We start from the raw sequence: 25597 nt of genomic DNA, 5'->3' as shown, positions 1-25597 counted from the left end.
TATACTGAGTAAGCAACTCATCATCCGAGTATCAGTCCTCTACCACAACATCGTTGTTGTGGCTAGGCTCACCTGTATTGCTCTGACCTACGTGTCGCCTGTAGTAAGCGGCCTCCGCTTCATCTGTGACCTCTGTGGCCTAAATGAAGAACGCATCATCATCCTCCTCCGTCTGCAAGCCCGCCTCTGCTAGAGCGATGAGCTCACTCAGTCTGCCAGTGTCGTCCTCTGCCTCCTCCGCCTATAAGCCTGCCTCTGCTAGAGCGATGAGCTCGCTCAGTCTGCCAGTGTCGTCCTCAGTCTCCTCTGCCTGTAAGCCCGCCTCTGCTAGAGCGATGAGCTCGCTTAGTCTGCTAGTGTTGTCCTCTGCCTCTTTCGCCTGTAAGCCTGCCTCAGCAAGAGCGATGAGATCGCTTAACCTGGCAGTGTTGTCCTCATCCTCGTCCCCTCATCAGACAACATAATCGGTGATTGAACGGTGCGACCAACTCATGTTCTATGCTCATCTAACTTCTTTTCCTTATACCTTACACGAGCCACCTCTACGGCATGGTCCTCGCTGCATCCAATTCCTTCGTGTATAAATGCAATCAGTTAGCAACGCGATTATATTATATTTAAAATCAGGCAACGAAAAAAAGGCTTTCAAGCACTCACTGGCACATAATGTAACAACATGCCTGTTCAAGACCTGTATATGTACTCTTGTCTCCTCCCTTGCCTCCTTCCTTGCCCTCTCCTCCTCTAACATCCTCTGTCTCTCTAATCCCCATTTGTCAAGCCCAACATCGATCGGGTTACGAATACCGCGCTGTCTAGCAAACTCATGCATCTTGTTTTTGTGATGTTTAACGAATAGGTTGATGTAGTCAGGTCCATATCCCCTCTTTCGTGCAATTACTTGCCTCCCCTTCAGTTCATCCAAGAACTTAGCTTGACCATCATAATATTCCCACCTGCATTTCTTAGTGCTCTATTCAAACGAAAAATTATATCATGTCTTAGCAAAAGAAACAAAATACGATTTCATGTTTACCACAAAAATAATCAACCTCATCATAGTCAACCATATGGCCACAATAATGGCCTATTCCAAGCTCTGAAGGGACTAGACCATAGTTAGATTTAACATCATATTCGCACTTGACTGGAGGTGCTTTGTAAATTAACATTTCTTTCTTCTTTTCCTTTGCCTTTGGTGGCTTCGGCCATTGATTCTTAGGACTGTAGAGCCACTCATTGAAATGACACTTCGCAAATCCATAACGCTATAAGAGAATACATTAGTACACGCACACCTATAGAGATAAACATTTAAACAGATATACTTTCCACTTACTTCATGTTTGTTCGGACACACAAACTCCAACGTATTCTCAGGGTTTATCATAGCTCGATCTCCGTATTCACATAGAGAAGGTTCCTCGAGTAGTCTAACTGTGGCTAGGTGCTTCTCCTTAACCGTTATTGGCGGGGGGCTAGGGGGGTGGAACCTAACGCTGGAAGTGCTCATGTGGATGTCTCCCTCTACACCAATCGTCGAAAAGGATGTACCTAAGGTCAAACTTCTCTGCACCGTCGATCCTCTGAAAGAAAAAACACCTCTCATGGTCCTACACAACAAGATTCTAATAAAATATTAGTAGCCTACTTACACAAATAAAGAAAAAAGATAGTGGAAACAATTACTTACATTAAAACGACTGCATGTGTAGAAGCAACGCGCCGCTGTGTCTGGATGTCTCGATTAAAACACGTCGACCGAGAAACCACAGTCACAGTTAGGGACAGGAAGGTCAGGAGGGACGGGGGCACCTTTGCTAGACGCGTCGGGGTATAATTCTCGAGGATGACCATGTTTTCGCAAAAACTCCTCCCGATACATTTCTTGCGTCTAACAAAACGGTTGTAATTTAATAAACAAAAATCAAAACATCACAAATTAATGTCAATGAGAACCATAACTACAATACAACTAATTTCGTTCTAAGAACCGAAAGCAATTAACATTAAACCATAAACCTAGGATTTCCTATTTGATGCACAACAATGAACCCATAACATAACAACATGCGCTGTGGTTACCTAGGTATAATACAAATATTAAAAATTACTTGAAACCCTAAGTAATGACGATTCTTAGGTTCAAAAATCCGACTAATATATATCGAATCGATGCGGAAAAATAGGAGGGAAGCGATGATACCTTGCTTTCGAAGATCTACGGATCAAATCAAAGTTTCCAAGGTCCAATATGCCGATTCGTAAAGTAGGACGAAGTGGAGAAAGAAAAAACCCGAGAGGGAGAAGAAAGAAGAGAAAGAAGGCTCGGGCAGGAAGGTTAGGGCCAGGGTTAAAACACTACCTCGGCCCCATAGATCATGGCGCCAGGATCTACGGCGCTGAGCTTGGCGCCGGATCTATGGCGCCGAGCTGTCTACCAAGTCACCGCCACGTCTGCGTCGAGCCCAAGATCTCGGCGTCAACAACGATGACGCCGAGCAGTGTAAGCTCGGCGCCAGCAATGATGGCGTCGAGTTAAGGGTCCAGATTTTAAAATCATACCTCCAAGAACGTATTTGTAAGAAATTTTCAAAAAATGGCTAAAAAATAAAAAAATCGGGCCGGCCGGCCCTGGTGCTGTCGTGCGCCCCGTCGTCGGCTGGCGCATGTCCCGCACCGCACCGGGCCTTTTGACCACCAACCTCTCTACGCCCTGCAGTCCGATGCGCTCGTACGCATCCGGGCATCAATCAGATCAGCTGACGACAAGGAATCCCACCCCACTCTCCCGAGAGCAGCAAGGAAGGCGTGCGCTTTCTTGCAGGCGCCGGAGCCCGCCGCCGCGGCCATGTCCTCCGTCTCGGGCCTCGGCGGGAAGGAGGGGCCCTCCTCCGCCTTCTCCGTGGACCTCGTGGCCGCCGCGCGCCGGCTGCTGGCCTTCCTCCGCGCGGCGCCGGCCGGGGTGGGCCCGCGGTCCGTGCGGAGGTACGAGGAGCTGTGGATGCCGCTCGCGGCGGGGGACTCAGGCGGAGGAGAGGCGGCGATACTGCTGCCGCCGCCCGACGTGCACCTCGTCTGGCTGTGCCACTGCTTCCACCATGTCAGCCTTCTTTAATTTCTTGCCACCTTTTCGGTTCTTTCTTCATTTATTGCCTGAGAGCGTCTTGACTCGGCCACCTTAAAATTCTATTCATTCGGATGCCTCTGTTACTAACTGTGTGGTATGGGATTCCTTGTGGTATACTTTTGAGAATTTACTACATTCATTCAAATCCACGGCACACGGACAGATTTGTGAAAAGACGGCTAAACACAATGATTATGCCCACAACAATCAGTTTCATCTTCATATTACGTAGTAGTAGCCATATCTTTCTCTGTAACCTCGGGCCATCCTGATTAAAAGTCTTTGCTTTCTTCTTTCTCCTAATATAAATTTAGAAATGTTTAGTTTTTTAACGAGATAGAGAATTTATTGTGAATGAGCAACAAGTTAGTTAAATTGCAATGATATACTCCTAGTAGTAGTATAAATTACCGTGCTTACTTTTTTTTGAAATAATTAACTTCAAATGAACCCCTTGCTGGACTTAACATTCCACAAGTCAGATGCTTTTGTCCCTTCAACACTTCTCACCAAGTGCTCCATCTGAAGTTTCTTCGGCTCTGCAGGAGAGCTACTCCGCGTACTGCATTTCAAGGTTTGGACGCCTCATCAACCGTCCATCAATCCTTGATGTGGAGAATGAGGTGTATGCTGAGGACCATTGTCGGGATGTCTGGGCTACTCATTTCCCATCCGAGCCATTTGACCTTGACACTAATGAGATTGATGGAAACAGTGTTGATAACATATCCTGTGACAATGTCAATGGTGAAATTGTCAAAATGGTGAGACGGTACACTGGCATAGCAGACCGCTTTGCGTCACCTTTTGTGTGGGAAGGTGTCTACCATGTTGCTGCTAGGCGGCCATACGTTCGTTTCCTGGACCTTATCAAGAAGGTTGTGTGTGCAACCCAAGAATGCACACGGCTTGTGCCTAGCCTATACATATTACTGATATGGCTTGCTCACCAGGTATACATGCATAGACCTTACATTCGATTAAGCAAGTAATTTTGTTCGCAAAAGTATTTTAGTTTATACAATTGTGATGAATCCATGCCAGAGTTTTCCTGTGTGTTATGCCACGGATATGCTAGCGATGGGCATCAGGGACAATGTTGCAAAAGTGGGGGTTGGTTATGGGGAAGTGGTGAGTGATGAGGTGGTAGGGAGGACAAGGGGACTGTGGGAGGACGCATATGATGAACCATATGATATGGCTGGATCAGAGGTTGATGCGGGAGCAGTTAGCGCAGCAAGGGAGGCATTTTACTGGGTGCCAGCAGCATCAGAGGCGGATGCCAACCGGCTATACAAGAGTTTGCAGCCAAGATTTATTATGGAGGTATATCTGAAACCTTCAGAGTATCATTAGCTGTAGTTATTCAGTAGCATTTTTTATTGAATTACACTGCTCAGTAGAGCTGACATTGTAATCATACTTAACCAGTTAACCTTGTGCCAAACTTAGGATATTCCACATTAGCTTCTATGATGTCCTCATGAGGGGCTAGCAAATAGGCAGAATTTTCTATTTGTCTACTGTTATGTTCTATTCATCTCTGCTCCTCAGCAACCTTCCATTTGTTTCTGGACCACATCGTGGCATAATGCCAACAACAGTAAGTAATAACGGCAGCAATAAGTCAAAAAGGCAGTTATAAATTCTACAGCCCCATGCACCATGGTCACTCCAAGCCAAAATGCTAGATTCCCTTTGCTAATGGCCTCAAGTGATCGGGTGGTGGGTAGGCCTGCTCAATCATTTGTTTTTGCCAGCATGATCTCTCAAAAAGTCCAACCCCACAATGTTGGGCCTCAAAAAAATACTTTTTATTCTTAGTATGCACAACACATAAACAAGTATTGCCCTCTCTTCGAACGAGGTTGAGGAGTCGAGCCTAGGCCTGGTGATTCAACTCAGGCCTGAGACTGGAAATATCAGGATAGACTTGGCTGCTCGTAAGCATTTTTGTGTATAGAATATAGATAGGTATTTCCACATTCATATGATTCAGATATATTCAAATTATTGAGGACTGCTACTATAACTTTCAATCTGTGGTCCTATTGATCGATATAGAAAATCTAGTCACTCAAGCAATTGATAAGCTTATTTCCAGGTTGAGGCCTTGTATAGTGAATTTATTTAGGTATATTCAAATTATTTCTCTGGTAATCTGGGTCACATATTACAAAAATTAAAAGAAATTTTATATTGACATGACACATGATGTCCTCATATATTTGTGTGGTTTACATTCTGGCTCAGTGTATCATTGATCTTCTTGGTAGCAGGTATATGTGTTCTTGAAGGGAGAATTTGATAAGGAGCCCACCAGTAAGGAGTTCCTACGATTGCGAACACAGAGGTGTCACAGATCACTAAAACTCAACAAATTGATGTCCAATTTATCCTGCAAAAGCTGGCAGAAAGTATGGCACTTGTATTGTGAATTTGCAACCCGGGGCCTCCTCATTGAGTTCAGGCGTACCCTTAGTGGGTGCTTCAGGAAAAGCAAGTTCCTCAAGAACATCTCATTCTCATGGAGTGATGTGTTGCATGAGAAAGCACTCACTCTCACAGAGGAACTTGATGTCAGGATGAGAGCGATGGCATCAATTACCCCTCCAGTTCAAGCACCATACTTGTTGAAGTGTGTGCCTGATCGAGTCACTGATGATGGTGGGGCCATGATTTCTGATGTCATATTGCGCATGAGAAATTACCATCCACAAGAAGGACGTTGGTTGACACGCACTGTACTTGATCACAGTGGGAGAGAATGTTTTGTCATCCGGATGAGGTATTGTTCAGTAGGTTGTACTGATTATTATTCTAGAGTTCGGCTTTGGTTGATATGTTTGTCACGTACCACCTCGCTTAAAAAGATCCATTGAATCATTTCATCTGTAATGGTTACGGTACAAGCTGTTGGGGAATGACTTGTAATTTTATATCTCGGTATGCTTTTTTGATGAAACCTGTTGCAACTTGTGTAGAGTAGGCAGAGGGATTTGGCGGAGAGGTGCTGAAACTCCCATGGCAGTGAAATGTGAGGATAGGAGCATTGAGGTTCGAGAAGGATCATGGTCATACATTGCTAGTACAAGCTCCGTTGGTTATGCTCCTGGTAACTTCAGTTTGTACAATAATTGGTTTTCCTGGAGATCACAATTATTATGATAATGTGGGTATTTTTTCCCTTTATGGTGCAGAAAAGATAGTGGGCACAGCAACAGTGATGAAAGATCAACAGGAGAATAAGGTAGTTTGGAGCTTATCAACAGGAGATACACTGGCAGTACGTTTGGGAGATGAACTCAGCTTTCAGTTGAAAAATGACAGCTCAGAAGAGGAGGTATGATCAGTACATTTAAGAAGGGGTTACAGTGCATATGGATTGGTTCAAAAAAAACAAGAGTGCATATGGATTGTACTACCTCTGCCTTGAAAAGAATGCAATTCTACTTCTATTCTTAGTCAAACTATTCTTAGCAACAACGATATTTTTTACACCAAATAGGTTATTATGGAAACATATTCCATGATGAATGTAATGATACTTATCTGATATTATAAATATCAATATACCTATTATATAAACTTGGTCAAACTCTATATGGTTTGACTCGTACTATGTTAGAATTAGAATTACATTCTTTTCAGGAGGGAGTAGTGTCGGGTACCACGAAAAGGGGTCCCCTAAGCAACAATCGAAAAAATCGCTTAGACTCCGTCAAAGTCAAAGTCAAGGGACAACTATTGGCCAAACCCCCGGCCGTGTCCGAAGCCACCTACTCTCTGCCTCGCCAGAGGCCTCGCACGAGAGGCCTCGGACGGCGTACCAGTTTTCCGTCTCGCTCGAGGCCTCGCGCGAAAGGCCTCGTCCGAGGAACAAATTCTCCGTCTCGCCCGAGGCCCCGCGCGTACAGCCTCGAACGAGACGCCGATTCTCCGCCTCGCTCAAGGCCGGCTCGGCAAAACAACCCCGTCGCCTCCGCCTCGACCAACTTCTCGGACAAGACGTCGCGTCCGACCGGCGCGTTCGACCGCTCCCGCGATATCAGCCGAACGACGGCTCGACACGGCGGTGTGGCCGACTGGACGCCAGTCACATCGAAGCCGTGTCGCCCGGGATAGGACAGGACAGGGGTTACCAACCACTGTGCTCGGTACTGTGCCCACGACCGGCGCCTGTATTGCGCTGTGCTACCTAACCCCTGCTCCAGAAACAACGCGGCGTGCGGAGTCAAGTCCAGGTTACTATAGCCTCGAAGTCAGTGTATAGAACCAACTGCTCCCTCCACGACTCGGCAGTCTACTTCAGGGTCTCGGCAACCTCGGGATTCGCGCCTGCCGAGCCCCCTACGACGGCTTGGCCTCGGCACCAACTGGGCCTCGGCTCATCACGCAGTCAACGCACAGCAACCAGCACGTCGCTCGCCAGGCCCTGCGTCCAGCCATCACTGGAGCTCCCACGTCGCACAAAGTTCGGATGTGACCGGCGCGTTGCTCCAGCACTTCAAGGGCAGGACCACTCCATCAACCATACCGCCATAGTAATAGGCTACAGGGCTCGGACATGCCGCCTCTGTTCGCACGATGTCGCATAGTTAACACATGTATCATCCCTGTCCCCCCTTTAACTATAAAAGGGAGGGATTTGGGCCGTTTCAGGAGAGAGGGGGAGGGATTCGCGAGGTAGACGAACATACACTCGACATTCTGTAACACGCACGCTTCCCCGCCGTCTGAGATCAACATCTCAAGCAATCCACGCCGCTCCACGCAGAGACCAGGGACTAGCTCCCTCTCTCACCTTGCTTGTAACCCCCTACTACGAGCATTTCGGTGCAAGGAATACAAGATCGATCTCTCTGACTGGACGTAGGGAACCCATTGCCCGAACCAGTATAAACCTTGTGTCTCTTTGCGCCAGTATAAACTAGTTGGTTAAGGGCCCGCCGGTCCAAAACACCGACAGTTGGCGCGCCAGGTAGGGGGTCCCTGTGTGTCAGCTTCATCTCCCTAACAAGTTCCGGATGACAGATCCTGTACGACCACTGCGTCTTGGCACGGTGATCTGGTTCGGGAGCCTAGAGTTCATGTCTCTAGGATGTGAGTACGATATGGTACTTCTCACGCCCCGAGCCCCTCCGGCCGATGACGACGTCACGCACCCGCAGCCCAGGCGCAGGCGGCGCCCGGGCGGCCGCTCTCGTCGCGCTCGCCAGGCGCGACGCGAGCAGAGCCACCCCGACACCACGCGAGCTCAGGGCGACACGACGCCCTCCACCGGTATCCCACGTCCGGCTGTTGGCACAAGGTCCCTGGTTGGGGACCTGTCTAGCCTGAGCATGGACAAGGGAAAGACGTCGGTGGCGCACGACGACGCCCCGTCATCAAGCTCTGCCCCGCCACGTCATGAGGAGTCGACTTCGGCGGAGCAAGGCCCGGCGATGGCACCATCCCCGTATCCCTTCGGGTTGAGAAATGCCGCCGCCACCTATGCTTCCGCCTACGCTTCTGCTCACGCAGAGCCCTCAGGACGCCACCAACGCTTCGCCCTCGATTTCGGCACCACGACTTCGACTCACTCCCACGCTGACTCCTCGGAGGAGGACGAGGCGTGGGCCGGAGCGGACTTCTCCGGACTTCGCGACCCTGAAGCCATGCGCCGCTTCCTGGCCGCGAGCGACTACTGCTTCGGCTATTCCGACTCTGACGACGAAGGCACTTACGATCCCACTCGTGAGTGCTTCCACGTCGAACTCGGGATGCCGAACACGGGCGACGAAGACGAGGGGGCAGGCAACCGTACCCCGCTTCGCCAGGGAGCGGGCGATGCCACGCCCTCACGCATTGTCCCACCAGCAGCGCGGAATGAGAGCCTCGCGCTTGGACAACTTCGACGCCCGGACCTGGAGCAGCTCCGTGAGCTTCAGGCCAAGGTCGAGCAAGACCGACTCCTTCTGCAACAGCTCCGAGACACTCTCGAGCAGGAGCAGCAGGGTCGCGGTGATGGCGGAGGAGCCCGGCGGAGGGCCCGCGACGTCCGCCACCGCATCAACGACGACGAAGGGGGTGAGCAACCCCCAATCTTCAATCGCGCTAGCCAGAACGTCGCGGCTGCGGCAATGCTAGTCCGAACGATGCCCGAACCCTCTACTACGGAGGGGCGACGGGTCCGCGGCGAGCTTCGGGATCTCCTCGAGACCGCCGCGGTACAGCAGGCCGAGAGTTCCGCCTCCCGACGGCGTGGGGCGCCTCAGACCTTCCCACGGCACTGCCTCGGCAGGACAGGGATGCCTCGGCTCGTCCCAAACCCGCTCGCGCACCGACGATCAACAGGGTCCCCTTGCTGCACGACCGCCTTGGCAACCAACGCGAGGCACAGGGCGACCACGAAGTGATCAGCAGGCGACGGCGACACGACAATGAGGGGCCCGCCCGGGGCTACCATCCGCATCGAGGTGGCCGCTACGATAGCGGGGAAGACCGCAGTCCTTCCCCTGAGCCACCTGGCCCTCGAGTTTTTAGCAGAGCTATCCGCGTTGCTCATTTCCCGGCCCGGTTTCGGCAACCGGCCAACCTCACGAAATACAGCGGCGAGACCAATCCCAAACTTTGGCTGGCTGATTACCGCCTAGCTTGTCAGCTAGGTGGCGCGGACGATGACCTGCTCATCATCCGCAACCTCCCTTTATTCCTATCGGATTCGGCGCGAGCCTGGCTTGAACATCTCCCTCACAGATCCACGACTGGCGCGACTTAGTAAGGGTCTTCGTCGGGAACTTTCAGGGCACATACGTGCGCCCTGGGAACTCCTGGGACCTCAAAAGTTGTCGCCAGGGGCCAGACGAGTCTCTCCGAGACTTCATCCGGCGCTTCTCCAAGAAGTGCACTGAGCTGCCAAGCGTTGGCGACTCGGAAATTGTCCAGGCTTTCCTTTCCGGCACCACTTGCCGAGACCTGGTCCGAGAATTGGGCCGGAACGTACCAACCTCTGCGGCCGCACTCCTCGACATCGCCACCAACTTCGCCTCGGACGAAGAGGCCGTTGGGGCCATCTTCCCCGACGACGACGCCAAGGGGAAGCGGAGGGACGAGGCCCCGGGGCCTCGGCTCCCCACCTCCCCAAGAAAAAGAAAAAGGGTCGTCAGGGGAAGCAGGAAGTCCTCGAGGCCGGCCTAGTCGCGGCCGCAGAGCGCAAAAATCCCCGAGGCCCCAGAGGCCCCGGGCTCTTCGACGACATGCTCAAGAAACCCTGCCCTTACCACCAGGGTCCGGTGAAGCATGCCCTCGAAGAGTGCACCATGCTCCGGCGTTACTACGCCAAGCTCGGGTTCCCCGACGACGATGCCAAGAAGAAGGGCGCCGGCGACAAGGACGACATCAAGGAGAATGGATTCCCCGAAGTACACAACGCCTTCATGATCTTCGGCGGGCCTTCAGCGAGCCTCACGGCACGCCAGCGGAAGAGGGAACGCCGGGAGGTTTTCTCGGTGAAGGTGGCCGCTCCCCGGTACCTCAACTGGTCTTGGGAGGCAATCACCTTTGATCGGGACGACCATCCCGATTACGTCCCGAACCCCGGGCAATACCCGCTTGTCGTCGACCCCATCATCGGCAATACCCGGCTCACTAAGGTATTGATGGACGGAGGCAGCGGCCTCAACATCCTCTACGCCAACACCCTGAAACTCCTGGAGCTCGACCAGTCGCAGCTCCGGGGTGGCGTCGCGCCTTTCCACGGCATTGTGCCGGGGAAACGCACGCGGCCCCTCGGGCGCATCGACCTGCCCGTCTACTTCGGTACTCCCTCCAACTACCGCAAGGAGGTCCTTACCTTCGAGGTGGTTGGGTTCAAGGGAACTTACCACGCCATCCTGGGGCGGCCGTGCTACGCCAAGTTCATGGCGGTCCCCAACTACACGTACCTCAAGCTCAAGATGCCGGGCCCCAACGGCGTCATCACTGTCGAGTCGACGTACGAGCATGCATACGACTGCGACGTCGAGTGCATCGAGTACGCCGAGGCTATCGTGGAGGCCGAGACCCTCATCGTCAACCTCGACCAGCTCGGCAGCGAGGTGCCCGACTCCAAGCGTCACGCCGGGACTTTCGAGCCTGCGGAGGCCGTCAAACTTGTCCCGGTGAACCCCACCTGCCCCGACGACCGGGCGCTGAGGATCAGTGCCACCCTTGGCATCAAATAGGAAGCCGTGCTCGTCGACTTTCTCCACACGAATGCCGATATGTTCGCATGGAGTCCCTCGGACATGCCGGGCATACCGAGGGAGGTCGCCGAGCACGCCTTAGACATCCGGGCCGGCTCCAGGCCGGTGAAGCAGCGCCTGCGCCGATTCGACGAGGAAAAGCGCAGAGCCATCGGCGAGGAGGTGCAGAAGCTTTTGGCGGCCGGATTCATCAAGGAAGTGTTCCATCCGGAGTGGTTAGCTAATCCTGTGTTAGTCAAAAAGAAAAATGGGAAGTGGAGGATGTGTGTAGACTACACCGGTTTGAATAAAGCCTGTCCGAAAGTCCCTTTCCCATTACCTCGGATCGACCAAATCGTTGACTCCACTGCGGGATGCGAAACCCTGTCTTTCCTTGATGCGTACTCCGGTTACCATCAAATCAAGATGAAAGAGTCCGACCAGCTCGCGACTTCTTTTATCACACCGTTCGGCATGTACTGCTATGTGACTATGCCATTTGGCCTCAGAAACGTAGGGGCCACATACCAGCGGTGCATGACCCAGGTCTTTGGCGAGCACATCGGGCGAACCGTCGAGGCCTATGTGGACGACATCGTGGTCAAGTCCAGAAAGGCCGAGGATCTCGTCGACGACCTGGAGATAGCCTTCAAATGCCTCAGAAAGAAGGGCATCAAGCTCAACCCCGAGAAGTGTGTGTTCGGGGTTCCCTGAGGCATGCTCTTGGGATTCATAGTCTCGGAACGCAGCATCGAGGCCAACCCGGAGAAGGTCTCGGCCGTGACCAACATGGGACCGATCCGAGACCTTAAGGGAGTACAGAGGGTTATGGGATGCCTTACGGCTCTGAGCAGCTTCATCTCGCGCCTTGGCGAAAAAGGCTTGCCTCTGTACCGCCTCTTGAGGAAATCGGAACTCTTTTCGTGGACTCCCGAGGCCGAAGAAGCCCTCGCCAAACTCAAGGCATTGCTCACTAATCCTCCCGTCCTGGTACCGCCAGCCAAGGGTGAGGCTCTCTTACTTTACGTCGCCGCAACGACCCAAGTGGTCAGCGCAGCCGTAGTAGTCGAGAGGCAGGAAGAGGGGCATGCTCTACCCATCCAACGACCTGTCTACTTCATCAGTGAAGTACTCTCCGAGACCAAAACGCGCTACCCCCACATCCAGAAACTGATCTACGCCGTAGTCTTGGCTCGACGCAAGCTGCGTCACTACTTCGAATCCCACCCGGTAACCGTGGTGTCGTCTTTCCCGCTGGGGGAGATAATCCATAACCGGGAGGCCTCGGGTAGGATAGCCAAGTGGGCCGTCGAACTCATGGGGGAGGCTCTGTCTTTTGCGCCTCGGAAAGCGATCAAATCTCAGGTCTTGGCCTATTTCGTGGCAGAGTGGACCGACACCCAACTACCACCTGCCCCAGTCCAGGCGGAATGCTGGACCATGTACTTCGATGGGTCCCTGATGAAGACCGGGGCGGGCGCGGGTCTGCTCTTTATCTCGCCCCTCGGAGTACACATGCGCTACATGATTCGGCTCCACTTCGCCGCCTCCAACAACGCAGCAGAATACGAAGCCCTCGTCAACGGCTTGCAGATCGCCGTCGAACTTGGAGTACAGCGCCTCGACGTGCGGGGCGACTCACAGCTTGTCGTCGATCAGGTGATGGAGTCGAACCGCCACGACCCCAAGATGGAGGCGTACTGCAAGCTGGTACGTCGCCTTGAAGACAAGTTCGACGGTCTCGAACTTAACCACATCGCGCGCAAATTCAACGAGGCCGCGGACGAACTGGCAAAGATGGCGTCGACGCGGGCCCCGGTCCCCCCGAACGTTTTCGCCAGAGACCTCCATAAGCCTTCCATCGACCACGTCTCGGCAGCGGGAGAGGGCCCACCGGTCGAGCTCACCGCAGGGCTCGAGGCCCCCTCCGTAGACGAGAACCCTTCGGCCGAGCCCGAGGTTATGGAAGTAGACGCAGAGCCTCCCGAGGCCAACCAGGGCACGGACTGGCGGGTCCCGTTCGTTGATTGCCTCGTCCGAGGAGAGCTCCCTGCAGACAAGACCGAAGCTAGACGGCTTGCGCGACGAGTCAAGACTTACGTCCTCAGCAACGGCGAGTTGTACCGGCGAAGCCCATCTGGCGTCCTCCAGCGATGCATCACCATCGAGGCAGGCCAAGCCCTACTTTGGGACTTGCACGCAGGGGCCTGCGGGCACCATGCGGCGCCTCGGACGCTCGTCGGAAACGCCTTCCGCCAAGGGTTCTACTGGCCGATGGCGGTTGCCGACGCCACCAAGCTAGTACGCTCCTGCGAGGGATGCCAGTACTATGCGCGGCAAACGCACCTCCCGGCCCAAGCCCTCCAAACCATCCCCGTTACATGGCCCTTCGCCGTGTGGGGGCTGGACATGGTTGGGCCTCTACAGAAAGCCCCCGGGGGCTACACCCATCTGTTGGTAGCAATCGATAAATTCTCCAAGTGGATCGAGGCTCGTCCGATCAATCAAATCAAATCCGAACAAGCGGTGCAGTTCTTCACTGATATCATCCATAGGTTCGAGGTTCCGAACACCATCATCACTGACAACGGGACACAATTCACCTGCCGCAAGTTCTTGATGTTCTGCGACGACCACCACATCCGTGTGGCCTGGTCGGCCGTGGGACACCCTAGGATGAATGGCCAAGTAGAACGTGCCAGTGGCATGATCCTACTGTCGGGTACTATAAAACGGGGTACCCCGAGCGTATACCGAAAGAGTCACTTAAACCCCATAAAAAACAAAGCCAAAGGGCAAACTATTGGTTAACCCCCGGCCTTGTCCGAGCCCACCGGTTCTCCGCCTCGCTCGAGGCCTCGACGGCCTGCCAAATCTCCGCCTCGCACGGGGGGCCTCGACGGGGAACCAATTCTCCGTCTCGCCCGAGGCCCTGCGCGTAAAGCCTCGGACGAGATATCCATTCTCCGTACCGCTCGAGGCCGGCTCGGCAATAACCCGTCGCTTCTGCCTCGACCGGTCTCTCCGACAGAGCGTCGCGTCCCATTAATGCGCCAACCACTCCCGCGATATCAGCCGGGCGACGGCTCGACGTTGCAGATCGGTCGACAAGACGGGAAGCCACATCAACGCCATACCGTCCAGGACGGGATAGGGTAGGGGTTACCGGGCACTGTGCTCTGGTGCTGTGCCTACGATCAGCGCTCGCACTACACTGTGCCACCTAACCCCTACCCCAGGAACAACGCGGCGTGGGGAGTCAAGTCCGGGTCACCATAGCTTCGGAAATTAGCGTACGAGACCAACTGTTCCCTCTAAGCCTCGGCAATCTACTTCAGGGTCTCGGTAACCTCGGAATTCACGTCTGTCGAGCCTCCCACGATGGCTCGGCCTTGGCACCAACTGAGCCTCGGCTTCTCACGCTGTCAACACATAGTGACCGGCACGTTGACTGCCACGCCCCGCTTCAAGATAACACCGGAGCTCCCACGACGCACATGATCGGATGTGACCAGCGCGTCGCCCCAGTTCTTTAAGGACGGGACCACTTCGTCTACCACGCTGCCACAGGAACAGCCTACAGGGCTCGGACATGCCGCCTTCGTTCGCACGACGTCAGTGTAGCTAGCGCATGTATCACCCTTGTCCCCCTTCAACTATAAAAGGGAGGGACCAGGGCCGTTTCTGGGAGGGGAGGATCGGATGCTTACGAGTTAGGCCTACGCCCACGCGACGAACTCACGTATAAACGCACAGACTGAACACACGAGCTTCCTCGCTGCTTGAGATCAACATCTCAAGCAATCCACGCCGCTCCATGTAGAGACCTGGGACCTAGCTCCCTCTCTTGCCCTACTTGTAACCCCCTACTACGAGCATTTCGGTGCAAGGAATACAAGATCGATCTCTCCAGACTTGACGTAGGGCACCCATTGCCCGAACCTAGTATAAACCTTGTGTCTCTTTGCATCACCATCTAAGATTGGAAACACGCAGTATAAATTTACTAGTTGGTTGAGGGCTCGTCGGTCCAAAACAGCAACAGTTGGTGCGCCAGGTAGGGGCCTCTGTGTGTCAGCTTCGTCATCCCAACAAGTTCTGGATGGCAGACCTCATACGACCGCTACAGTCTCGGCACGGTGATCTGGTTTGGGAGTCTAGAGTTCATGTCTCTAGGATCTGAGTACGACATGGTACTCCTCACACCCCGAGCCCCACCGACCGACTGACGACATCACACACCTAGTAGCCCAGGCGCAGGCGGCGCCAGGGCCAGCCGCCCGCAGTCACTGCCCACCAAGCGCGACGCAGGACGGAACCACCTCGACACTGCGCAAACCCAGGGTCAACTGCAGCCACGCCTCGCCGGTATCCCATGCCCAGCTATTGGCACAAGGTCCTTGGTTGGGGACCTGTCTAGCCTGAGACTAGACAAGGGAAAAATGCCGGTGGCAGTGCGGCGACGCCCCCGTCATCAAGCTCTGCCCCGCCACGTCCTGAGGAGCCAACTCCAGTGGAGCGGGACCCGGCGATCGCACCATCCCTGTACCCTTTCGGGTTGAGAAATGCCGCCGCCTCCTACGCTTACGCCTACGCTTCCGCTCACGCAGGATCCCTCAGGACGCCGCCAGCGCTTTGCCTTCGACTTTGACACCACGGCTTCGACCCACACCCATGCTGACTCCTAGAGGAGGATGAGGCATGGGCCAGAGCGGATTTCTTCTGACTCCATGACCCTAAGCCATGCGCCGCTTCTTGGCTGCAAGCGACTACTGCTTCGGCTACTCCGACTCCGACGACGAAGGCGCTTATGACCCCACTCGTGAGTGTTTCACATTGGGCTCGGGATGCCAGAGGCGGGCGAGGAGGACGAGGGGGCAGGCAACCATTCCCCGCTTCAGCCAGGGAGCAGGCGCCGCCACACCTTTGCGCTGTTGTCCCACCGGCAGCGCAGGAACGGGAACCTTGCCCCTGCACAACCTCAACGCCCGAACCTAGAATAGCTCCGTGAGCTCCAGGCCAAGGTCAAACAAGACTGACTCCTTCCTGCAGTAGCTTCGAGGCACTCTCGAGCAGGGAGTAGCGAGGGTCGTGGCGATGGCGGAGGAGCCCGACTGGAGGGCCCACGATGTCCACTACCGCATCAACGATGACGAGGGGAGTGAGGCAACCCCCAATCTTCATCCGCGCTAGCTAGAACATCACGGCTGCGGCGATGCTAGTCTGTATGATGCTCGAGCCCTCTACCACGGAGGGGCAATGGGTCCACGGCGAGCTCTGGATCTCCTCGAAACCGCCGCGGTGCAGCAGGCCGAGAGCTCCGCCTCCCGACAGCGCGAGGGCGCCTCAGACCTTCCCATGGCACGCCTCGGCAGGATAGGGAGGCCTCGGTTCATCCTGAGCCCGCTTAGGTGCTGACAATCAATAGGGTCCCTTTACTGCATGACCGCCTCGGCAACCAACGTGAAGTGCGGGGTGACCGCGAGGTGGTCAGCAGGCGATGACGCCACGACAATGAGGGGCCCGCCGCAGCTACCCATCCGCACCGAGGTGTCTGCTACGATAGTGGGGAGGACCGTAGCCCTTCCCCTGAACCACCTGGCCCCCGAGTTTTAGTAGGGCCATCCACGTCGCTCAGTTTCTAGCCTGGTTTCGCCAACCGGCCAACCTCACAAAATACAGTGACAAAACCAACCCCGAGCTTTGGCTGGCCGATTACCACCTAGCTTATCTGCTAGGCAGCGCGGATGACGACCTACTCATCATCCGTAACCTCCCCTTGCACTTGTCATACTCGGCGCGAGCCTGGCTCGAACACCTTCCTTCCTCACAGATCCACGACTGGCGTGACTTACTCAGGGTCTTTGTCGGGAATTTCTAGGGCACATATGTGTGCCCCGAAAACTCCTGGGACCTTAAAAGCTATCGCCAGAAGCCGGACGAGTCTCTCCGAGACTTCATTCGGTGCTTCTCCAAACAGTGCACCGAGTTGCCCAGCGTTGGTGACTCAGAAATCGTCCAGGCTTTCCTCTCCAGCACCACCTGCCGAGACTTGGTCCGAGAGTTAGGTCGGAACATGCCGAGCTCGGCCGCCGCGCTCCTCGACATCGCCACCAACTTCGCCTCGGGCGAAGAGGCTGTTGGGGCCATCTTCCCTGACAACGACGCCAAGGGGAAGCGGAGGGACGAGGCCCCCGAGGCCTCGGCTCCCCACCTCCCCAAGAAAAAGAAAAAGGGTCGCAAGGGGAAGCAAGAGGTTCTCGAGGCCGATCTGGTCGCAGCCGCAGAACGCAAGAATCCCCGAGGCCCCAGAGGCCCCGGGCTCTTTGACGACATGCTGAAGAAGCCCTGCCCTTACCACCAGGGCCCGGTGAGGCACGCCCTTGAGGATTGCACCATGCTCCGGCGTTACTACGCCAAGCTCGGGCTCCCCGACGACGATGCCAAGAAGAGGGTTGCCGGCGACCGGGACGAAGACAAGGACGACGGGTTCCCCGAGGTGCGCAACGCCTTCATGATCTTTGGCGGACCCTCGGCGTGCCTTACGGCGCGCCAGCAAAAGAGGGAACGCCGAGAGGTCTTCTCGGTTAAGGTGGCCACTCCCCGATACCTCGACTGGTCTCGGGAGGCGATCACCTTTGACCGGGATGACCACCCCGACCATGTCCCGAATCCCGGGCAGTACCCACTCGTTGTCGACCCCATCATCGGCAACACCCGGCTCACTAAGGTATTGATGGACGGAGGCAGCAGCCTCAACATCCTCTACGCCAACACCCTGGAGCTCCTGGAGCTCGACCAGTCGCAGCTCCGTGGAGGTGCCGCGCCTTTCCACGGCATTGTGTCAGGGAAACGCACAATGCCCCTCGGGCGCATTGACCTGCCCGTCTGCTTCGGTACTCCCTCCAACTACCGCAAGGAGGTCCTCACCTTCGAGGTGGTTGGGTTCAAGGGAACCTACCACGCCATCCTGCGGCGGCCGTGCTACACCACATTCATGGCGGTCCCCAACTACACGTACCTCAAGCTCAAGATGCCGGGCCCCAACGACGTCATCACTATCGAGTCGACGTACGAGCATGCATACGACTGCGACGTCGAGTGCATCGAGTACGCCGAGGCTATCATGGAGGCCGAGACCCTCATCGTCAATCTCGACCAGCTCGGCAGCGAAGTGCCCGACTCCAAGCGTCACGCCGGGACTTTCGAGCCCGCGGAGGCCGTCAAACTCGTCCCGGTCAACCCCACTTGCCCCGACGACCGGGCGCTGAGGATCAGCGCCACCCTCGTCAGCGCCACCCTCGACATCAAATAGGAAGCCGTGCTCGTCGACTTTCTCCGCACGAATGCCGATATGTTCGCATGGAGTCCCTCGAACATGCCGGGCATACCGAGGGAGGTTGCCGAGCACGCCTTGGACATCCGGGCCGGCTCCAGACCGGTGAAGCAGCGCCTGCGCCGATTCGACGAGGAAAAACGCAGGACCATCGGCGAGGAGGTGCAGAAGCTTTTGGCGGCCGGATTCATCAAGGAAGTATCCCATCCAAAGTGGTTAGCTAACCCTGTGTTAGTCAAGAAGAAAAACGGGAAGTGGAGGATGTGTGTAGATTACACCGGTTTGAATAAAGCCTGTCTAAAAGTCCCCTTCCCATTACCTCGAATCGATCAAATCGTTGACTCCACTGCGGGATGCGAGACCCTGTCTTTCTTTGATGCGTATTCCGGTTACCATCAAATCAAAGATGAAAGAGTCCGACCAGCTCGCGATTTCTTTTATCACACCATTCGGCATGTACTGCTATGTGACTCTTCCTTTCGGCCTCAGAAACGCAGGGGCCACATACCAGCAGTGCATGACCCAGGTCTTTGGCGAGCACATCGGGCGAACCGTCGAGGCCTATGTGGACGACATCGTGGTCAATTCCAGAAAGGCCGGGGATCTCGTCGACGACCTGGAGATAGCCTTCAAATGCCTTAGAGAGAAGGGCATCAAGCTCAACCCCGAGAAGTGTGTGTTCGGGGTCCCCCGAGGCATGCTCTTGGGATTCATAGTCTCGGAACGCGGCATCGAGGCCAACCCGGAGAAGGTCTTGGCCGTGACTAGCATAGGACCAATCCGAGACCTCAAGGGAGTGCAGAGGGTCATGGGATGCCTCGCGGCCCTGAGCCGCTTCATCTCACGCCTTGGCGAAAAAGGCTTGCCTCTGTACCGTCTCTTGAGAAAATCCGAATGCTTTTCTTGGACCCCTGAGGCCGAAGAAGCCCTCGCCAAGCTCAAGGCACTGCTCACCAATCCTCCCGTCCTGGTACCACCGGCCAGGGACGAGGCCCTCTTACTCTACGTCGCCGCAACGACCCAAGTGGTCAGCGCGGCCGTGGTAGTGGAGAGGCAGGAAGAGGGGCACGCTCTACCCATCCAACAACCTGTTTACTTCATCAGCGAAGTGCTCTCCGAGACCAAAACACGCTACCCCCACATCCAGAAGCTGATCTACGTCGTAGTCTTGGCTCGGCGCAAGCTGCGCCACTACTTCGAGTCCCACCCGGTGACTGGTGTCGTCTTTCCCCCTGGGAGAGATAATCCATAACCGGGAGGCCTCAGGTAGGATAGCCAAGTGGGCCGTTGAACTCATGGGGGAAGCCCTATCCTTTGCGCCTCGGAAGGCAATAAAGTCTCAGGCCTTGATCGATTTCGTGGCTGAGTGGACCGACACCCAACTGCCACCTGCTCAAGTTCAGACTGAGTGCTGGACCATGTACTTCGACGGGTCCTTGATGAAGACAGGGGCAGGCGCAGGTTTGCTCTTCATCTCGCCCCTCGGAGTACACATGCGCTACATGGTTCGGCTCCTCTTCGCCGCCTCCAACAACGCAGCCGAGTACGAAGCCCTCGTCAACGGCTTGCAGATCGCCATCGTACTTGGAGTACGGCGTCTCGACATCCGGGGCGACTCGCAGCTCGTCGTCGATCAAGTCATGAAGGAGTCAAACTGCCTCGACCCCAAAATGGAGGCGTACTGCAAGTTGGTACGTCGCCTAGAAGACAAGTTCGACGGTCTCGAACTCAACCACATCACGCGGAAATACGAGGCCGCGGACGAACTGGCAAAGATGGCGTCGGCACGGGCTCCAGTCCCCCCGAACGTCCTTACCAGAGACCTCCACAAGCCTTCCATCGACTACGCCTCGGCAGCGGAAGAGGGCCCACCGGCCGAACCCACCGCAGGGCTCGACGCCCCCTCCGCCTCCGAGACTCCTTCGGCCGAGCCCGAGGTCATGGAAGTCGACACTGAGCCTCCCGAGACCGACCAGGACATGGACTGGCGAGTCCCGTTCCTTGATTGGCTCGCTCGGGGAGAGCTTCCTACAGACAGGACCAGAGCCCGACGGCTTGCGCGACAAGCCAAAACTTACGTCCTCTGCAACGGCGAGTTGTACAGGCGAAGTTCATCTGGCATCTTCCAACGATGCATCACCACCGAAGCAGGCCAAGCCCTACTTTGGGACTTGCACGCGGGGGCCTGCGGGCACCATGCGGCGCCTCGGATGCTCGTCGGAAATGCCTTCCACCAAGGGTTCTACTGGCCGACGGCGGTTGCTGACGCCACCAAGTTAGTACGCTCCTACGAGGGATGCCAGTACTATGCGCGGCAGACGCACCTCCCGGTCCAAGCCCTCCAAACCATCCCCATTACATGGCCATTTGCCGTGTGGGGGCTCGACATGGTCGGGCCTCTACAGAAGGCCCCTGGGGGCTACACCCATCTACTGGTAGCAATCGATAAGTTCTCCAAATGGATCGAGGCTCGTCCGATCAATCAAATCAAATCCGAGCAAGCGGTGCTATTCTTCACGGACATCATCCACAGGATCGGGGTTCCGAACACCATCATCACTGACAACGGGACGTAGTTCACCGGCCAAAAATTCCTGACATTCTGCGACGACCACCACATCCGTGTGGCCTGGTCGGCCGTAGGACACCCAAGGACAAACGACCAAGTAGAACGTGCCAACGGCATGATCCTACAAGGCCTCAAGCCAAGAATTTACAACCGGTTGAAGAAGTTTGGCAAGAAATGGCTCGCCGAACTCCCGTCGGTCATCTGGAGCCTGAGGAACACTACAAGCCGAGCCACGGGGTTCACACCGTTCTTCCTGGTCTATGGAGCCGAGGCCATCCTCCCCACTGACTTGGAGTATGGCTCCCCAAGGCTACAGGCATACAACGAGCAAAGCAACCGCACCGCCCGCGAGGACGCCCTCGACCAACTGGAGGAAGCCCGAGACGTTGCGCTACTACATTCAGCCAAGTACCAACAAGCTCTACGGCGCTATCAAGCTCGGCGCATTCGAAGCCGAGACCTGAAGGTGGGCGACCTGGTGCTGAGGCTAAGGCAGAGCAACAAGGGCCGCCACAAGCTGACCACGCCATGGGAAGGACCGTACATCGTCGCCCAAGTGCTGAAGCCCGGGACCTACAAGCTAGCCAACGAGAAGGGCGAAATCCTCACCAACGCTTGGAACATAGAGCAGCTACGTCGCTTTTACCCTTAAAATTCCAAGCATTGTATACATTGTTTCTCGAAATACAATTAAGAAGCGTTCTTTAGTTGTTCTAATTTTTTGAGAAACCCACCGAGCCCATCACGGGCCTCGGCATTACGATAACACCACAAGGGAGACACGGCTCTGCCTCTGCAGAACCGAGTCTCCCTCGGGGGCTAGATGGGGGACTCCCCCCTAAGTCCCACGCACCATTTTTTAGTCGTTTTTCGAAAAAATTCCTATGCCAAACCCTCTAGCACGCTCTGACAAATCGGTTGTGAAAAACCCAAGGACCGAAAGTTTGTCTCAGGGCCAGAAGGCCGTTAGAGTCGCGAGACGGCCTACGCCTCTGGGCTACGGCACTCCCTCACCACCTTTCGCCCAAGGGGCGGCTTAGGCTCCAAGGAGGTTTTTTGCAAAGAAATCTGATCAGAGACAACAGAGAGCAGAGGCTCGGAAATACAAGAAAAACGATTAAGAAGCACGAGTACTTTAAAAAAGGCCTCGACAGCCACAAGCGTTACGATACAAAGTTAATCCCTATTCTATTTACATGGCCTCTTGGGCCCAGGTCATGGCTCAGGGTCTCCAGCCTCGACGGGCGGCGTGGAAGGGACCACCTCCTCTTTGAATAACTTGGCCAACGCCGTGCCGGGGCCCTCGGCCACCTCCATCAGCTTTGCGACCGCCTCGTCGGCCTCCTCGTCATCGTCGGGCAGGACGTAGCCGTCGCTGATGGACTGGAGGTCAACGCCGATGTAGTGCGAGGTGATGACGGCCAGGGCGCGCTTGACGCCCGTGTGCAGCGCTCCTCGGAGCCGCTCGCGCACTTGGCCGCTCAACGCAATCAGGCGGCTCCCAAGGGAGCTGCCTGACTGGACCCCCTCGACCTCCAGGGCCTCACAGGCGGTACGGGCGGCGCTCTGCAGCGCGTTGTGCTCTCCGATCTCGGCATCGAGCACTGCCTGCACCGCGACGGAGGCCTCGGCGACTCGGGAAACCTCCCTCTCCAACCCTACGCCAAAACAAACGGAATGCGGTTGAGCGCAAAGGAAAACAGGCCAAATAGGGGCGGAGCCCTACGGGACTCACCCTCGGCCTTCTCCTTCCAGCGCCGGGCCTCGACCCGAGAAGCCTCGGCCTTCTCCTTCCAACGCTGGGCCTCGACCCGACAGGCCTCGGCTTTCTCCTTCCAGCCCTGGACCTCGACCCGAGAGGCCTCGGCCGCCCGGGAGACCTCCTTCTCCAGCTCTGCATCACACCAGGGAGTTAGGGGTCGAGCACGAGAGAAACAAGTAAAACAAGGAGAACATGACTCACCCTCGACCTTTCCCTTCCAGACCACAGCCTCGGTCCGGGAGGTCTCGGCTACCTTAAGGGCCTCTGCCAGGGCGCCTTTCGCCAGCAAGTGCGCACTCTGCTCCGCCCCCAGCTGCCTAGCAAGGACCTTGCCCGAGGCCGTCGCTTCTTCGGCCCGAGACCTGAAGGCGTCCCGATCGCCAGCCACCCGGGCCAGCTCCTCCTCCAACTCCTTGACCTGCGCCGCCAAAGGGGCGACCTGCTCCTGAGCCGTGGCCGCCTCGGCCTTCGCATCGGCACAACGAAGGCGGAGGTCCTCCACCTCCGCGCTCCGCGCCGACAGAAGCTCGTTGGCGCCGGCAAGCAGGCCCTTCTGCCGCTGGAGCTGGTCCCAGATGTCCCTCTCCCGCCGGAGAAAGACCGACTTCCCGAGGGATCGAGTCTCGAGCTCCTGGATAAGCGGAATAGCGGTCATGCACTGCAGGAAAACTCGGAAAAAGACGACACCACACGAGAAAGGAAGGCGCGTACCTGGGCGACGCCAGGCAAACTGTCAGCCACGACGGACAACGCTGTCCGCAGCTACCGCTCCGCCAGTTGGCGGTACTGCTCGAAGATATCCCAGCGCCCCCCTCGGCCGTGTCCTCAAGGGCGAACAGAGGCTCCCCCTCAGGGTCGTCCCGGCTTCGCTACAGGACACGCGGGTGATCCCACCCGCGGGGCACGGGTTGTACCCGCACGAGGGCTGAGCCGCCCTCGCCAGAGGTCGGAGCTGACAGCTCCACGGTGCTGGCCGCCTCGGCGTCCGCCCCCTCCTTTCTCCGGGAAGTATCGTCGGAGGAGACCGAATGGACCTCCGCTTCCAGGGCCCTCTCCCGCAACGGCAGCGGGCCTTGGACCGGGGGCGGTACTGAGGCTTCCGCCGCCTTCATCTCCACTTCCTGGGCCGACGGCTTCGCCGCGATCACATCGGCCTCGGTGGTCCCAGGGGCTCCGGCCTCCGCCATCGTGGCCTCGGTGGTCCCGGGGGCTCCGGCCCCCGCCGCTGCGGCCTCGGCGGTCCTGGGCGCCCCGGCCTCCGTCGCCTCGGCCTCGGAGGCCCGGGGGGCCTCGACCTTGGTGGCCTCGGCAACTGAGGGCGCCCCGGCCCCATCTGACTCGCGATCCTCGGCCTCGCGGGGCGGAGGCGCTCCCTCCCCTGTCTGTGTCGGGGTCGCCTTGGCAGCCCCTCCTTGGGTGACCGGCTCCTTCGGGTCGGCCCTCGCCGACGCCACGCCACGTTGTATGGCGGCTTGCGCCTCCGCCACCCAGTGGGCGGTGGAGCTGGGGCTCACCTTGAGCGCCTTAAGGGGCGCCAAGGTGGGCACCTCCGCAGGTCGCTTCCGGATAAAGACAAAATACTTACGGGGTCAGCATGAGACCGAAGAACGAACGGAAAATGCTGCAACTCTGTCGAAAATACGCTTACCTCGAGCGGGGCTGCAACCGCTTCGTCACGGCGACCCTCCTCTGCGAAGGCGGTGGCGGCGGTAGAGGCACGACCTCTATATCCGCCGGCGCCGGCCGGTCCTCGACGGACCCCGGCGCCCCCTCGGTCCTCTGCGGGGGCAGTTGCGTCGCCCCCGCCGCCACCTGCTCCACCGCTGCCGTCGAGCCCACCGGGCTGACGGCGCGCTTTCCCAACGCCCGTGCCTCGGGCGTGTCGGCCTCGGCCCCGGGGCGGGCGCTCGCCGGCCCCAAGGCGTCTCCTCCTCCTGGGAGCGTCGGGCCGCTCGCCGACACCCCGGGCGCCGTCTCCCCGACGTCAGGGAGATGGTCCAGGGGACCCCGCCCCCTCTCGCTCTCGTCATCTCCGTCCGAAGAGTCCTCCGACAGTGAAGGCGACGGGGACGCCTCCACCGGGAGACCGTCCTGCCTCTGCTGCCGGCGGCGCTTCTCCAGTTCCTCGCGCGCGAGAATCTTCCTCGTGCGTTTCGCTACCTCGGCGTCCTTCCACTTCTTCTGCGCCTCGGCGTGCGCCCGGTTGACCGCCCGCCGCCTTGCATCCTCGGGAACGGGCGGCGGGGAGTCTCGCACGTCCCTCATCCCCTGCGGGAACGACGAACACGGATAAGGGAACAAGAAACGGTGAGAAACGAGGAGGCCTCGGGGGCTGCAGCGGCGCGTGACTTACCAGCGAGAGGAACCCCCGCGACGGGCGCATCGCGAAGGTGGTCAGACCACCGCTCCTCAGCTTCGCCTCCACCGTCTCCCTCACCCGGCGAAGAATTTCCTCGTCGGAGAGGGCGGAGGCAGACATCTGGATGCCCTCGATCGGCTCATCCGGCCTCATCTCGAACAGGCGCCGCTGCCGAGCCATCAGCGGCAGCACCCTCCGGCGGTGGAAGGCAGCCACGACCATAGCCGCAGTAAGGCC

The 25597-nt window shown here is 56.7% G+C and overlaps 1 protein-coding gene across 2 annotated transcripts in view; it reads left to right on the top strand.

Annotated features, from left to right (window-relative positions):
• Positions 1 to 2737: 2737 nt before the first annotated feature.
• Positions 2738 to 25597, top strand: part of LOC136449959 (uncharacterized) — a 36627-nt gene continuing 13767 nt past the window's right edge. Inside the window, exons 1-6 of one of the 2 annotated variants that reach the window (XM_066450195.1) lie at positions 2738 to 3103; positions 3676 to 4083; positions 4175 to 4456; positions 5410 to 5918; positions 6115 to 6245; positions 6331 to 6473. In XM_066450195.1, coding sequence (XP_066306292.1) covers positions 2852 to 3103; positions 3676 to 4083; positions 4175 to 4456; positions 5410 to 5918; positions 6115 to 6245; positions 6331 to 6473 — 1725 coding nt within the window. In that variant the 5' untranslated portion in view covers positions 2738 to 2851. Of the gene's footprint in view, positions 3104 to 3675; positions 4084 to 4174; positions 4457 to 5406; positions 5919 to 6114; positions 6246 to 6330; positions 6474 to 25597 lie in introns of both variants that reach the window. The other variant, XM_066450194.1, reaches the window with a different exon arrangement.

The sequence above is a fragment of the Miscanthus floridulus genome, chromosome 5, assembly GCF_019320115.1.
Source record: "Miscanthus floridulus cultivar M001 chromosome 5, ASM1932011v1, whole genome shotgun sequence".
Lineage (NCBI taxonomy): Eukaryota > Viridiplantae > Streptophyta > Magnoliopsida > Poales > Poaceae > Miscanthus > Miscanthus floridulus.
The sequence above is the reverse complement of the archived record's forward strand: the minus strand, read 5'-3'. Positions and strand labels throughout refer to the sequence as shown.